Here is a 14,703-nt window from a genome sequence, read left to right on the forward strand (position 1 = left end):
GTTTGGCCACCTGCCTTCCTCCCCCAGGTGGCAGGGTGTGGAAGACTTTAATTGTGGGTCTAGGTATCAGTGAGGCTGGAAGTGGAGGTATTGTCACAGTATCTAAGGGCGATTGTGGAGAAGCACTGTAGGGCTGTGGGATCTGTGACTTGGCTTCAAATCCTGGCTCAGCATTTTCTGGTTGTGTGGCCTCAGGAAAGTTCATTAACCTCTCTGTGCCCTTATTTCTTCATCTGTCAAATGCGAACAGCCCCACAAGCCACATGTAAGGCACACAAACACACTGTGAGGGACCTCACTTGACTGTTTTTCCCAGATGGCTGGTCTGTTTCTGACCATGACCAGGGTGCAGAGAACACAGGGAATAGGGTGAGGGGACCCAAAATGTTCTAAGAGTGAAGGGGATGCTGAGGATGATAGGAACCTCCAAGCTGAACCCTTGAACTACATGGACTACAGCAGGGATTCTGATCATGAGCTTGTGCTGAGAACCAACCCCTGAGGACCCAACAGAGACCAGGGAAGGTAGGAGGAACAGGGAGCCACAGACTCCCCTCCCCCCACAAACACTTTAGCTCTAAGCAGCTTCAGACAGGCCATGCGGGGCAGAGTCATCCAGAAACTAGGAAAGGGGAGTCTGCTTTCCTTTGTTCCTCGTTTACTCACTCATCCACCCACTTATTCATTCAACGAACACTATGGGGCACCTACTACATGCCAGGTGCTATTTAGTTAAGCACAGTGGCTGCAGCAAGTGAGCAGAACAGACAAAATCCTGCCCTCATGGAACTCATGTTCTAACACCCGAGAGACAGACAATAAACAAGGTATATAAGTTATACACAATGCCACAATTCCAAATTTCAAGGTCTGAAAGCCAAAAATGTTTTCATAACCCATCTGTGGCAATACCTGGCCTGAACTGACATAAGGTTATTACAGTTTTTATTAATTTAACTTTATGTGAATATTCTTAAGTTTTATTGCAGATAGTGTTTGGTTTCTAATGTCATCCCAGGTCCAACTAGAGGTGTTAGTACATGGCATTACGCCTTTTGAAAATCTGAAAAATTCTGAACTCCAAACTCTAGGATCAAGGATTTAGGTCAGGGATTGAAATCTCTGATATGTTAGGTATTGATAAGTGCTAAGGAGAAAACTCAAGCTAGAGAACACAATGGGACAGCTTTGGAATAGGGACACGGTTTGCAGTTTAAAGAGGGTGGTCAGGGAAGTTCTTTTGGAGGAGTTGGCACTGGAGATAAGGTGTGAAGGAGGGAGGGAGAGAAGCCAGGCAAATATGCGCGGTCAGGGGCGGAGGAGAGTTCCAGACAGAGGGTGCAGCAAGAACCAAGGCTCTAAAGTGGAAACGTGTCTGCTGTGTTCACGGAACAGTGAGGAGACCTGTGTGGCTGGAGCTGAGCCAGCGAGGGGCAGACAGAGGGAGAGGAGGTGGGGGAGGTGGTGGGGTTGATTGTGGGCCCCAGGGGAATTAGATGGGAGCATGAGAGGGCTGAAGGCAGAAGAGGGACAGAATCATGGAGTCCCCTGCTTCACCGCCCAGAGCTCCTGTTTCCAGGGATTGCACCCTTGAGACCCATGGTCCCTCCCGTTGCACAGCTGCTATCACTGCGGGCAGGGAAAGAAGCAAGACTTCAGCACGGTGGACAGCGCCCACCAGCCAACCCAGTTGGCGCTGTCCATGGTTCTGATGCTAAGCACGGGCTAGGAGAGGGAAAAGTCGGGGCCGCCAGGCACAAAGAAGTGTCTGGGACCCACTAGAGAGGGTGGAGACAGCAGCTCTGGCCTTGCCCACACCCCACCCTAGGCTGGAAAATCTTAGGTAGAAACTCCAGACTAAATTGTGCTTTCTTATTCAAAGGGCTTCTTTAATTGCCCCAGTGGGTCTCATAGCCTGCCAAACTCAAATGGACCAAAACTAAGCTCTGCTTGACAATGTAAGTCAAACCACGACCCTCCTCTGCTCAAACCCTCTCAGGGCTCCCCATGGCACTCTATGTAAAAGCCAAAGATCTCCCAGTGCATCCAGGCCTTTACACTTGCAGGTGCTTCCACCTGGAATGGTCTTCCCCCACATATCTGCATGGCTCACCTCCTCAGCTCCTTCAAACTTTTTCTCAAATGTTACCTTCTTAGTGAGGCCTGCCCCTACCACCTTATTCAAAATTGCAAGACCCAAACAACTAGCCTTTCCAACTTTCCTGTGCTAACTTTTTTTCTTCTTTCACACACTTATCATCTGCTCATAGACTATTTAAACTTCTCATTATGCTTGGTGGCCATTATCTCCTCCCTCACTAGGATGTCAGTCCTCCAGGACTGAGAATTTTTGTCTTTTCACTGCTGAACCCCTGTGCCTAGAACAGAGCTGGCCAGGCACACAGTAGATGTTCAAGAAATGTTTGCTAAATGAATGAACTAATCACTTGAGGATGCTGATAAACCAAGGAGAAGCACACACTGAACCTGAGCTGTCCACTTCCCTGTTCCCTCACCCTTCAGTCCTGCCTCCTTCAGGGAGTCCCTCTATGGTAAGGTTCCTTCTATCAGGATGTGAAAATGGTATCCAGAGAAGTGAAAGAAAGAAGTACTGTGTTCATGAGAGATACATCGAATGTCTGCATCTCTGCAATGTACTCACTCAGCTACATTTAGGAGCATCTACTGTATGCCAGGTGCTATTCTAGGAGCTGGGGACCCAGCAGTTAAAGAAAGATGGACTCTACCCTGGTGGAACTGACATTCTAGTGGGGAGAGAGGCAATCAAATTACTACATAAGGTTGGAAGTGATGAGTTGTTTGAAGAGAAAGATGGATAAGCAGTTAGAATAAAGGGGGTGTGACTTTACACGGGTGGCCAAGGAAAACCTCTCTAAGTAGGTGATATTTGAGCAGAGACCTGAATGGAATGAAAAAAAAAATGAGGGAGCTCTGGGAGCTGAGTGTTCTAGGCAAGAGAACAGCAAGAGCAAAGGACTTGAAATGGGGCTATGTTTGGCATGCTCCCATGTATAAAACTGCGGAACTGCAATACGGGTGTCACTACTAGGTGCCTGTGCATTTAGAGTGTTGCAAAGTGAGGTGAATCATGGGGCTGAGGTAGTGCATTTGACAATGCAATCTAACATTGTGCTGTGTGTGTGCGTGCGTGTGTGTGTGTGTAGAGGGGTGTGGGGGTGCCTAGCTGTGTGAGTGGGTGTATCAGAGGATGTTGTTCAGCTGTGTTCTGGCCCCAGAGGGAGAGCGAAATCCCTGGAAATCACAGTTCTGCCCTGCCCCTGGGTCTCCTGGCAACAGCACCACTTTGAAGTTACCAGGAGACAGAGTTGCCAGGGCAACAGGGGCATGAGTGGCTGCTCTGGGGAGAAGTCTAGGTGAAGAGACCCAACCAGTGATCACTTGATCACTCACTTTGTTCCTCCTTCTCTACCAGTTTTATATCGATCCTCCCTTCTTTTCTTCATTCACTCCTTTAATGAAACTCTATTGAGAATCTACAAGGCGCAAGGCACTGTTCTGGGAGCTGGAGATACCAAAGTGAACGTGACAAGGTCCTGTTGTGGCTCTCCCTCAGTCTCCCAGCCCCTGCCCCTTTGCCTCTTTTCTTCTGGCCCCTTTTTTGTTCCGTGGTCCTGCCTTCCCCCACCCTCGTACCCCAAGCAGGACTCCAGCAGGCCCCCAGTCAGTGAGGAAGCTGAGACTCCCCTTCTCACAGATCCTCGGAGGTGGCTGCTGCTGTTATGCACACGAAAATCCGCAAGCCTGCAGGCCCAGACACACACTTGTGCAGGTACTCAAATGCAGAGAGAGGAGCACACAGCTCATCCATATCTCCACCTCTCCACTGTCATTGGGTTACATCAGCAAAAACACAGAAATATGCTCATCACAATATTCTTGAGATATCATGAGCTCCATTTTACAGGTGAGCAAACTGAGGCTAGGAGACTTTAAGTAATGTATCAGTGATTAGGGCCCGCTCCCTCCAAATCTTAGCCCTTATATTGTCTGATTAGCTGATTAGCTCACAATAATAGTATTCGTGCTGCTTCCGCCGGCGGACTCACCCAGGGAAGAGCCTTATTTCCCTCAAAAGCCTCCTTTCCTTCCTCAGACTAGGTTATTTGCCCCTTCACCAGGGAGGAGCTAGGAAACGTTATTTGGCTTTGATGAACAGATTCTTGGACCAATGGAAAAGCTAAGTGCACTGTAACCAATGAGACCTCATCTTGGGCGGGATTAAAGACAGGAAGGGGCCGCCGATTGGACAGAGGTACGCTGCGAATGGCGGAGACGCTGAGGCGGGTGCTCAGCTCAGGCAGCGCGTCTGGGACCGGGGAGGGGAACACAACTGAGGTCGGACCGCCTTTGCTGCTGCTCGGTGGCCCAGGCTCTGGAAAGACAGCGCTGCTATTCGCATCGGCCCTGGAGGCGGCAGGGGAGGGTCGAGGCCCAGTCCTTTTCCTGACCCGGAGGCCTTTGCAAAGCCTGCCGCGCGGGACTAGAGCCCCTCTCGAACCGCTGCGGCTACAGGTAGGGAAGGGCAGGACCAGAGGCGGACCAACCAGTAGCGGGGCGGATGGGGGATGGAGTGACAGGTAGCCCGACCATGGCGGAGACGAAGGAGGGGCAAGCCAGAGCAGCCTTTACGGGATAGATTCTGGAATGAGTCGGGGGTGGGACCATGCGAAGCTTTGTTAAGATTGAGTGAGAAACCACCCAATGAGGGGGCGGAATTAGCAAAAGCCTGCGCCAAAAGGGCGGAGTCAGGGGCGAGGAAGGGGTGGAGCTAAATCAGGGTCTTGTCTGGGTAGGAGTTGGTTTCTGGGCAGCCGGAGTTAACGATAGGGTCCGACGCTATGGGCGGGTTTTCTGTGGAAAGACTGCCCTAGAGATTTGGCAAAGAGACGTACCTTTTCTCAACTAATACCGGCCAGTGGTGAGCGCTGTATTAAAAAGAAAGGGGAAGGGGAGGCGCGATCAGAATAGTATTCAACTATGAGCAGCTTCACTCTGGAATCACCATTCTGGGGAGTGAGAGCCTCGTCCAGGAAAGTATGCAAGGAAGCAAAGCGTCTATAGCTGGGAGCCTGGCTTCCTGTGCTGAATCTGACCCTTTCCTTTCTTCCTCTCTGTAGAAGATCCGCTTCCAGTACCCACCCTCAACCCGTGAGCTCCTCCGGTTCCTGTGCTCTGCCCATGAGGCCCGGGGGCCAGTCCCCTCTCTCCTGCTGCTCGACGGCCTGGAGGAGTACCTAGCAGAAGACCCCGGGACCCAGGAAGCCGCCTACCTGGCTGCCCTGCTTCTGGATACAGCTGCCCACTTCAGCCAGGTTGGGCCTGGCGGGGGCTGTGGGCTCATTGTGGCCCTCCAGACCCAGGAGGGAGACAGTGAGGATGCCCTGCAGCTTGCGCTGCTCCAGAGGTATTTCCCTGCCCAGTGCTGGCTGCAGCCGGATGCACTGGGCCCAGGTGAGCACTGCCTCCGAGCCTGCCTGGAGCCAGGTGGGCGGGGCCCTAGGGCAGAGTGGTGGGTGGCTTTCCGACCAGATGGAGAGATGACAATCACCCCATGCCCCCACCAGCCTAGTGACCCCAGCTCAGACAAGGGTTCAAGCTCTGGAGGCCAGCCTTGAGCTTTGGTGTGTGACAACCTCTCTGTGCCTCAGTTTCCCATGACTGGAATACCTACCTCAGGGACATAAGCAGATTCAAAGACCTAAAGATTATAAAGTCCTTTTTTCTGTTGTAAACATAGCATTTTCATGTCCATATTGTGCCCAGTTAATGTGTTGTTTAATTTTGCTGTTTTGAACTTTATAAAAAGAGTTTCATGATAAATGTAATCTTCTTAGACTTCCTTCTTCACCTACTCGGCATTGTCACTAAGATTGGGCCACATTTTTTCACTCACTCCTTTTTCCCTACTGCATATAATTCCGTGGGTGACTATACCCCAATTTACTCATCAGTTTGGCTTATTTACTGCTATTAACATTCTTGCAGACATGTCCTGGTTCATGTATTCAAGGGGTTTTAGGGTAGATACCTAGAAGTGGAATTGCTGGATATGTTCAGCTTTCCTAGGTTATGTGAAACTTTAAAAAAGTGGTTAACTCAAACTCCCAGTTCTAGCCACTTGATGACATTTGGTGTCATCAGAGTGCGTTCTTAGAACAGGGCTGATTCAGAATAAAGCCTTATGAATGCATGTTATTGTTGTTATTAGTGGCAAGGACTAGCTGGCGTTTCATTAAACAGCTTTTCTCTCTTGGGTGCACAGCTAAACTACATTTCCCAGCTGTCCATGGTTCTGTTAGAGCAGCCAGATAGTTAGATATGAGCAGAGAAAGGAGGACGCAGGCCAAATGGCAGGAATTGGGCAAAAATGGAGGAGCACAGGCCAAATGCAGGAAACCATACAGCATGTAAACAACAGGGGTCCCTGGGCAGAGAAGGAAAAGGAGGAACCTCTGGGCTGATAAGAAACCACACATTTTGGGGTGACAGGTGGCCTGGAGGCAAACAAAGAAAGGTGGGAAAAGGCAAGAATCTAGTGTCCGAATGTAACCTTTTGCAACTTATGCCCTCATTACAATAAAATTAGCTTTGCAGATAAGAAGTAGCCATCATACGCTGACGCCATGACACTTCCGATCCAAACTAAATAAGGATAAAAATCCATCTTCCCTTTGGGAAGGTGTAGTTGGGATGAAAATCAGGGAATACAAACCCAAACCCTTCCCTCCCCAATGAATAGTCTGCTGATTCATTTTTACGCTCTCTGTAACCAACTTGCCAAAGAAACTCAGGGCAGCCGCTCACTTGAGCCTGCCTGCTCTCCCAAGTGTATTATCTGTCCTTTAATAAATCCCCATTTTACTTTCTTAACCTCCATGTCTTGTCTCTGAATTCTTTCTGCGACGAGACAAGAACCTGATCATTGGCAACAGCTCTAGCCAGGGTCTCATGACCATTTCTGGCCAGGAGAATTTGTGAAGAGAGAGCACTCACCTCTAGGCTAGATCCCTAAAATGGCCCACAGAATCTTCTGCTGTCTCCCTCTTTGCTTGTTGGTTGGCGAGATGCAGATTATCCATCTAAAGGCCCCAGAGCAGCCCTGGGCAAAGCCATAGTCTGGCCTTCTGTCTCATCCCAGGGATAGCTGTCACCTTGTTTCAATTGAGATATGAGAGAGAAAACATTTACTATGTTAAGCCACTCAGATTCAGGAGTTGTTTGTTAGGGCAGCTAGCATAACTTATACTGACTAATTCGTTTTATTTTATTTATTTATTTTTCATCCTTTTTTTAAAAGCTTTCTTTTGGGGGGAGGGAGAAATTAGGTTTATTAATTTTTTTTAATGGATGTACTGAGGATTGAAAATAGGACCTTGTGCATGGTGAGCACATACTCTACCACTGAGCTATACCCTTCCCCTAAATTCACTTTATTATTATTATTATCATTATTATTATTATTATGGCCAGATCAGAATTTCAGACTGAACTCAAGGCCTTTTTGGCTGCCCCTATGATCTGGGCCTAGGGAAAAGATGGGGCTTACAGGGTATTGATAGAAGTCATGACAGAAAAACTTATACGTGTTTATATATATTATATGTATATCTACATAGAAAACTGTACATGTAAAAATACTGCAAGGTTGTGACTTTCTGAGTAGGATGAATTGAGTAGAAAGCCAAGGTCAGCAACGCCTCTAGTCCTAAGGGAGGCCACACTGACGCTGCCTGATAAATCTTGGGTATGCAGTAGCACTTGATGTCACACTGGGTCCCCCAAGCACCTGAGGACTGGAGTCCTAGGAGCAGGCCACATAGTTCGGGGGTGAAGGCTCGGAGGCTGGGACAAGGCTGTTCTCATAAGGGTTGGAGTACAGGCCATTGGATGAGCCCCCCCGAGCTCCCTGGGAGCCCCCCGAGCTGTAGTCAGTTGAGATGCCAGAGTCAGACACCATGAAGTACAGGTACTTGAGGTGGGGTGGGGTGGGGGGCAGCTCAGTGGGCAGTGCCCTTGGGCGCAAGAGCTGGGAGCTGGGATCCAGGATGGTGTACTCAAAGCTGGCAGCTGAGGCCCCCTCTGGCCCAGGCTTCAGGGCTGAAGCGGAGGAGCAAGAGGATGCTTCTGAGGCTTCATCCACGGCTGCTGTGTCCAAACCGCCACCAGGCCGTGGGAGGTCCTCACTGGGCAGGCTCCGGGGCAACAACCATCTGTCCAGCACCAGGTAGGTGTCTCGGGCATGCTCACTGCCCACAGGCTCCAGGAGGGCCCCCTCTTCATCTGGTCCTGGCTCCCCGACCTGGGTGACCCCCCAGCAGTGCTCAGAGAGGACTTCCAGAGGGGCAGGTGGGTCCTCTGCGAAGGGGGTGCAGGGGCTCCACCACAGACAGCCGTCAGTCTGGTACAGCCACAACTGGGGAGACAGCAGCAGCCTGCTCAGAGACTGGGCGTTCAGCCACAGGAGCAGGGAAGCCCCAGGCCCTGAGGGAACAACTGGGCCACTTACCTGGAAGTTACCCTTGTGGGTGGTGAAGAGTCCCTCAAACTCGCTCTCAGGGCTTGGGATGCCAGGCCAGATCTTCTGCTTTAGAGTCCTGGTGAAGCCAAATGAAATGAGTATCTGGGCATGTGTCCTTGCACATTCATCAGTACCCGCCTCAGCACCAGTCACTTGGTGTGGATACTGAGTCCCTCGTGATTGTGGTGGAGGCAGAGGAGTGAATGGGCTGAGGAACAGGAGCTCTGCCAAAGCATCTGCAAGGCCCTACATAAGGGCAACTGGAACAGAGTTTTGAAGGATGCATAGGAGTTCAAATACACTGCTTTATGTCCCCTCTAAAACTGAATCAGGCTTGCCTAAAAGTCTATTACTTCTCTCTTCACTCCTTTCTATGTTTCCCCAATGTATTCAGAATAAAATCTAAACCCCTCCCCACAGCCTTGCAGAAGACCCTGCATGATCTGACCTGTCACCTCCCTCATTTCATCATTCACCACTTCCCCTCACACACTGTGCTCTAGCCATATAGCTTTTCTTGCAGCTGCTTCAGTGTTCCAAGCTCATTCCGTTCTCAGGGCCTTTGCACTTGCTGTTTCTCCTCCTTGCTTGTCATGTGGCTGCCTCCTCCCAGGCTTCAAGTTTCTGCTCTGATGTCACCTCCCAGAGGCTTTCCCTGACTATCCTCTCATGTCCCCATGCCCCATTTGTTTCTGTGATATCACTCATCACAATTTACAATCAAATATCTGCAAGTTCCCTTATGTATATCTGTCTGACTCAACTATGAGATCCACAAGGTCAGGGACATGTCTGGTTTACCCTACACTTTCTCCCCAGTGCCTAGCACATAGTTGGCACTTAATATGTACTTTCCAACCAAGTAGATGAACAGGGCCTTGAAAGACAACAAGGAGACTGATTGGCAGACATGGCAGGAAGGAAAATCCAGGCAGAAAGAACAGCATATGCCAGGGGTGGGGGTGTGAAACCACATGCTATGTACTTGGAGTTTCAAAAGCCTCAGAATTGCTGGTCATATCATAAAGCGCCCGAGGAGCTTGACAACGGGGCAGGAGGCACTTGGGGTTAAATTGTTCCATTAAGCCCATCTGGTTGATTTTACAGAAGTTGATGAAATTGGGAAAAGGAATCCAGGAAGGGGCAGTCACTGAGGTAGGAGGAAAACCAGGTGAAATTATGCCCAAGAGTGGAGGATTTTAACTAAGAGTCTGGGTCTGCCCTGGCTTGCATCCTAGCCCTGCCACTGACCCCTCATCGTGTGACCTTGAGCAAGTGCCTGCCCCTTTCTGCCTAGTTTCCACACGGAAAGGGGAACGTTGGTGAGGAGTCCAAGGCAGGTGCCTGAATGGGGCGCTCACCGGCGGTGGGAGAGCAGGGCGAGCACGGCCAGCAGCAGCAGGATGAGCACGAGGATGAGGGAGAGCGTCAGGATGAGGGGGTCCAAGTCTGGGGAGCAGGGAAGAGGTCAGGGTGATGAGCTTGCCTCGTGCTCGGTCCAGCCCCTCCTACACCCCTGCCTGAGGTCTCACCACTAGCCGTCAGCAGCGACGCAGGCTCAGACCAGGCGCTCCAGAAGCCACCGAAGCTCGGCTCGGCCATACGCGCGCGCACCATGAACGTGTAGCGCGTTCCGCCGCGCAGGTTGCTCAGCACGCATTCAGTGCGGCCATCGAGGATCTCCACCTGGGAGCGAGGCCCGAGTAAGAGGCGTGGTAGGCAAAGAAGGGTACGTGCTGGGTGGGCCCTGAGGGACGGAACCAATCAGAAAGAAAGAATCTAGCCGAAGCATGGGGAGGCGGGTAATAAAAGCAGGAGGCAGAGCCCGGGAAGGCTCAGGGCCAATCAGGACGGGGCCCCAGGTAGCTGGGGGCGGACTCGGGCTATTTGCGGGGCCACAGCACACAGGGGGCGGGGTTCTGGATAGGTCTAGGGTTTGGGACAAGGGGATGAGACTGAGTCCAGGTGGACTGGGGAAGGGGTACATTGGGAAAGGGGACAAGTTGGGGGACGTGGAGCTGCCTCGGCGGCACGTGGAGGGGCGAGGCCATGGGAGCGGGGCTGTGGTGACCGTCTGGTTGGGACTTAGAGGGGCTGTCGACCCGAGCCTTTGGCGATAGGCAGTAGAATTAGGGCCTCACCCTCTGCGAGACCCCTGCAGCGTTCTCTGCCGAGATGTTCACCTCGTAGCGGATAAGACTCGCCATGGGTGCCCCAGGCGGCGGAAGCCAGCGCAGTACTACGTGGCCGCCCTCATCGGCTCGCCGCGCCAGCAGTTCAGCGGGAGGGTCTAGGAGCACTGCGGAGAGGGGTTACTCAGGTAGGCGGAGGCTGGGACCCCCTTTCAATCACTCCTCCATTCTCAACGCACTTACCCACTTCGTTGATGTGGATAATACGGTGATAGCGTGGAGCTCCCGAGGAGGCCGCAATGACGCGCAGCTCTAGGGGCACGAAGCTCGACGTATCGGCTGTAGGCAGCGAGCACCAGAAACGCACCAAACCGCGGGCCGTGGGCGCCTGATGCAAGCGGCACGGCTTCCATGGCTCACCCCTGTTAGCCGAGGAACCAGCGAGGGATGGGATCAAGATGGGTGGTATTGCGCAGGACCGAGGACGCGTTCTGGACACTACAACCAGGGGGCGTCGCAGCCCCTACATAGGCGATCCCTTAGTCCTGATTTGTAGCCGTGATGTCCCAGCCCTGAAGTTTGAAGTCGGGCTCCACCAGTAATCACGGGAGTGTTCCAGCCCGGGCCACTAGTGGGCGTGTCTGCCCTGACCCCGCAGGCTTCCCACTAGGAACCAGCAGCGGAGGTGCGATCCTGCCCCTAGCACCAGGAGATGTCCCAAAGTGCAGGCTCTGGGGAGCTCTGCCCGGCCCGCTCGCCCTCTCCACCCTTGGGGCGCTCCACCTGCCCCGTCGGACTCACTCCAGTTGGTAGGAGAAATTGTAGTCAGCCGGGCCGACCCCGGCTCTTGCCGACTCCTCCCAGAAACACACCAAGTCCTCTAACCGCTCCGTGAAGCATAGAAGCTCTTCGGGCCCGCGGGCTGCCAGTAGGGCCGCTAGGGGTGAGGGCCAGGGGAAGGGGGCGGTCAGGGGACCCGGGTCCGGTTCTCGGGCAACAGCATCCTCCCCTGTCTCCTGCCGCCTGTGCGAACCGATAAGAAAAAAAGCCCCGCCCCGCTCTCTACCCAGGCAGTATCCTTCGAAGGGTAGGGTGAAGTGTTGCCCCCCGAACTCCCACGCTCAGGCTGCGTGTCTCACTGTCCCGCCCCCCACCGCCCTCCTACTCACCCCGCGACGGGTTGAGCTGAGAGCAACATTCAAGGCCTCCGCGTCCCGCTGCCGGCCCCGCCCCAGCCCAGGACATGCGTACGGGTGAGTGTGTGCAGGAGGAGGGGCCCCCTATCGGCCCCGGCAGGCTCCCGGCCGCCCGATAGCGCCAACCGTGTCCCCCGCCACCCTCCCTCAACCCGGCGGATCCAGGGATCTGGCGCCCGCACACAACCATGTTTACAGTCTCCTGAGTCCTGGCACCTCTACACGGACCCGGGTTTATTCTCCTTTCCCCACTGTAGGGTCGGCCAGGTCTCCTCCCCTCAAGGACTCTAGACTGCAGGGCCTGGGCTCAGCACCACCCCTGCCCCATTTAGGGTTTAGCATGTCCCAGGCTCCCTGAAAAGATAAAAGAGGACTCATGTCCCTCTCTAGCTTCTCCCCCAGAGCCCAGTCTGGGAATATAGACCCCAGTCTCCCACGTCAGGTGCCAGTCTAGGGGTTCAGACACCAGCTTCGCTCCCAGAACAGACTGGAGGTTCAGAATCCGTCATGCCCCCCAGGACCCAGTGCGGGGGGAGTCCACATTCAGCTCCATCCTTACCTTTGCTTTCAAATTTGGGGTCCTGTGGGTTGGGTGGGAGAGCCCAGGCGGCCCCAGCGAGCAGGAGGCAGAGTGAGCCAACTCCAGGACAGAGGGACGCCCTGAGGTGATCCATGATGCAGCCCCTGCCACGGGGGTGGGGTGGGGGCACAGGACTCCTGCCCCACCTTCTTCCACCCCTGGCACAGTCCACAGCTGGGTCAGCAGCCGCCTCTGCCGCCTCCGCCGGACACAGCTGACCAGGCCCTTCCCGGCCAGGCGCCTTCAAGTGGAAGCTCCCCCCGAGGGGGTGGGACCAGCAGGCAGCCTGGGCTGAGATAAGAGGGAGGCAGCCGCCCAGCCTGGCTAGAGGGCTGGGGCCCTCCAGGGTTCTGAAGCCCCTTGGGGGGAAGGGGGCAGGAACAGCTCTGTTTTCTCCTGCAGACACAGTTTCTTGCTGTGTGACCCTAGACAGGTGACTTACCTTATCTGAGCTTCAGCTTTCTCATCTGTAAAACCTGGCTTGGCACATAGCAAACATTCCAAAAATGTAAGGTACTGATATTATCATACTGATCAACATCTCTTCCCAGTCTGTGTAGGAAAATAATACTTCTAATAGTGAGTGGCAGTTGAGTGTACAATGCCGGGCAGTGTTGCCAGATGTTGTGTGTGAATGAGCCTGTATTTGTTTGGTTTCTTTCAGTTTTTTTTTTTTAATGGAGGTACTGGAGATTGAACCCAGGACCTCGTGCATGCGCTCTACCACTGAGCTATACCCACCCCAAATATTTTATTTAGTTTGTTGGTTTTTTGGGGTGGAGGTAATTAGGTTTATTTATTTAGTTGTTTTAACAGAGGTTCTGAGGATTGAACCCAGGACCTCGTGCATGCTAAACATGTACTCTAACCACTGAGCTTATCCTCCCCCCCGAGCCTGTATTTGTAAAATTACACATATTCTGGAGTGTGAGATTTCATTTGTGATTTTTTGGAAAAAATTGTTGTTGTTATTGTTTACTGCTTACATTTGTATACTCAGGATTTTATTTTACTAAGAGTGTGCAGTTCTTTTGATAATCTGGAAAGTATAAAGCAAGCCATAAAAGCTTTTTGCTTGGGCTGAGCTTAAACTGGGGGGATAGAGGTACATGCCTCGGGACCGATGAATACCTACCTCACTGCTTCAGACTGCCAATCAGAAAGCGCCATTCCCTGGAGCACAGTGATTGGTTCAGGGTGGGCATGTGACCCAAATTGATTCAGCGAGCTTCCATCCTGGGACTTTCCCTGGAGTTACCAGGAAAAGGGATGCCATTTTCTGTTGGGTAATGAGGCAGGTAGATGGCGTAGCCAGAGACATCTTGGCCATTAGGAGGGAAGAAATTGCCTGATGATGAAGCTCACATGGGCTTCCGCACTGTCTGTTCCCTCTACCTGGAAGGCTCTTCCTCTAAATATCCGCAGGGCTCACTCCTTGACTTTATTCAGGCCTCTGACTAAATGTCACCTTCTCAGTGACGTTCTCCCTGATAACCTTACTTAAAATAGCAAATCTCTCACCCCACACTCCCCACTGGCCTTTAAACGGCTTATTTATTTATGTATTTTTGCATTCCCTGTACTTATTATATCTAAATTACTTAATTCTCCCTAGTCTCTGTTTTTCATTTATTAAATAGGTATGATAATGACGCCTCCTCCATAGGTCTATTATGAGGATTATGAGATAGATTATGTCAAGTTCTGAGAACGCGCCTGGCACATAGTAAGCACTAAGTAAGGATAACAATTATTTGCTTAGCGTGCTTGAGATCCTGGGTTCAATCCCCAGTACCTCCATTAAAAATAAACAAACAAACAAACAAACCTGCGTTACCTCTCCCACCCCCTACCCACCAAGATAGGCATTTCTTTCTTTCTTTTGTAACAATCCAAGTAGCAGCAATAAAATATGGCTGCTCCCTGGTCTCAGAGGGCCATGATTCTTCCAGTTTGTGGCTATTATTCAGAGGGTATGAACCACCCAGTCCAAGATAATCCATTCCATGTCTTCATTCTAACCAACAAGAGGCAGAAAAGGGGGAAGGAGAGGACACATCACTTCTCTTTAAGAGGCAGGTCCTGGTATTTACCCACATCCTTCCCCTTTACATCTCATTGGCCCAGACTTAGTCATATGACCACATTTTGCTGCAAGGGAGACTGGAAATGTGGTTTTTACTGGGGATGGTCAGCTAAAAATCAGTGGTTCTATTACTACAGAAGAAAGTGATA

General features: G+C 51.9%; 2 protein-coding genes across 2 annotated transcripts; one reads left to right on the forward strand and one right to left on the reverse strand.

Annotated features, from left to right (window-relative positions):
- The first annotated feature begins 4,298 nt into the window (after window positions 1-4,298).
- On the forward strand, window positions 4,299-5,881 carry SWSAP1 (SWIM-type zinc finger 7 associated protein 1). Its single transcript, XM_006206498.4, has 2 exons — window positions 4,299-4,554; window positions 5,160-5,881. The coding sequence occupies exons 1-2, from the start codon at window positions 4,306-4,308 to the stop codon at window positions 5,655-5,657; spliced, it is 747 nt and encodes a 248-aa protein (XP_006206560.1). The 5' UTR covers window positions 4,299-4,305; the 3' UTR covers window positions 5,658-5,881.
- A 1,744-nt stretch (window positions 5,882-7,625) lies between these two features.
- On the reverse strand, window positions 7,626-12,711 carry EPOR (erythropoietin receptor). Its single transcript, XM_006206302.4, has 8 exons — window positions 12,448-12,711; window positions 11,494-11,629; window positions 10,936-11,114; window positions 10,702-10,859; window positions 10,093-10,246; window positions 9,922-10,009; window positions 8,549-8,636; window positions 7,626-8,455 (listed from the first exon to the last, which is right to left on the reverse strand). Exons 1-8 carry the CDS (start codon window positions 12,560-12,562, stop codon window positions 7,844-7,846), a joined length of 1,530 nt encoding a protein of 509 aa, XP_006206364.1. The 5' UTR covers window positions 12,563-12,711; the 3' UTR covers window positions 7,626-7,843.
- Between the last annotated feature and the right edge of the window lie 1,992 nt (window positions 12,712-14,703).

The sequence above is a fragment of the Vicugna pacos genome, chromosome 22 (assembly GCF_048564905.1).
Source record: "Vicugna pacos chromosome 22, VicPac4, whole genome shotgun sequence".
Taxonomy (NCBI): domain Eukaryota; kingdom Metazoa; phylum Chordata; class Mammalia; order Artiodactyla; family Camelidae; genus Vicugna; species Vicugna pacos.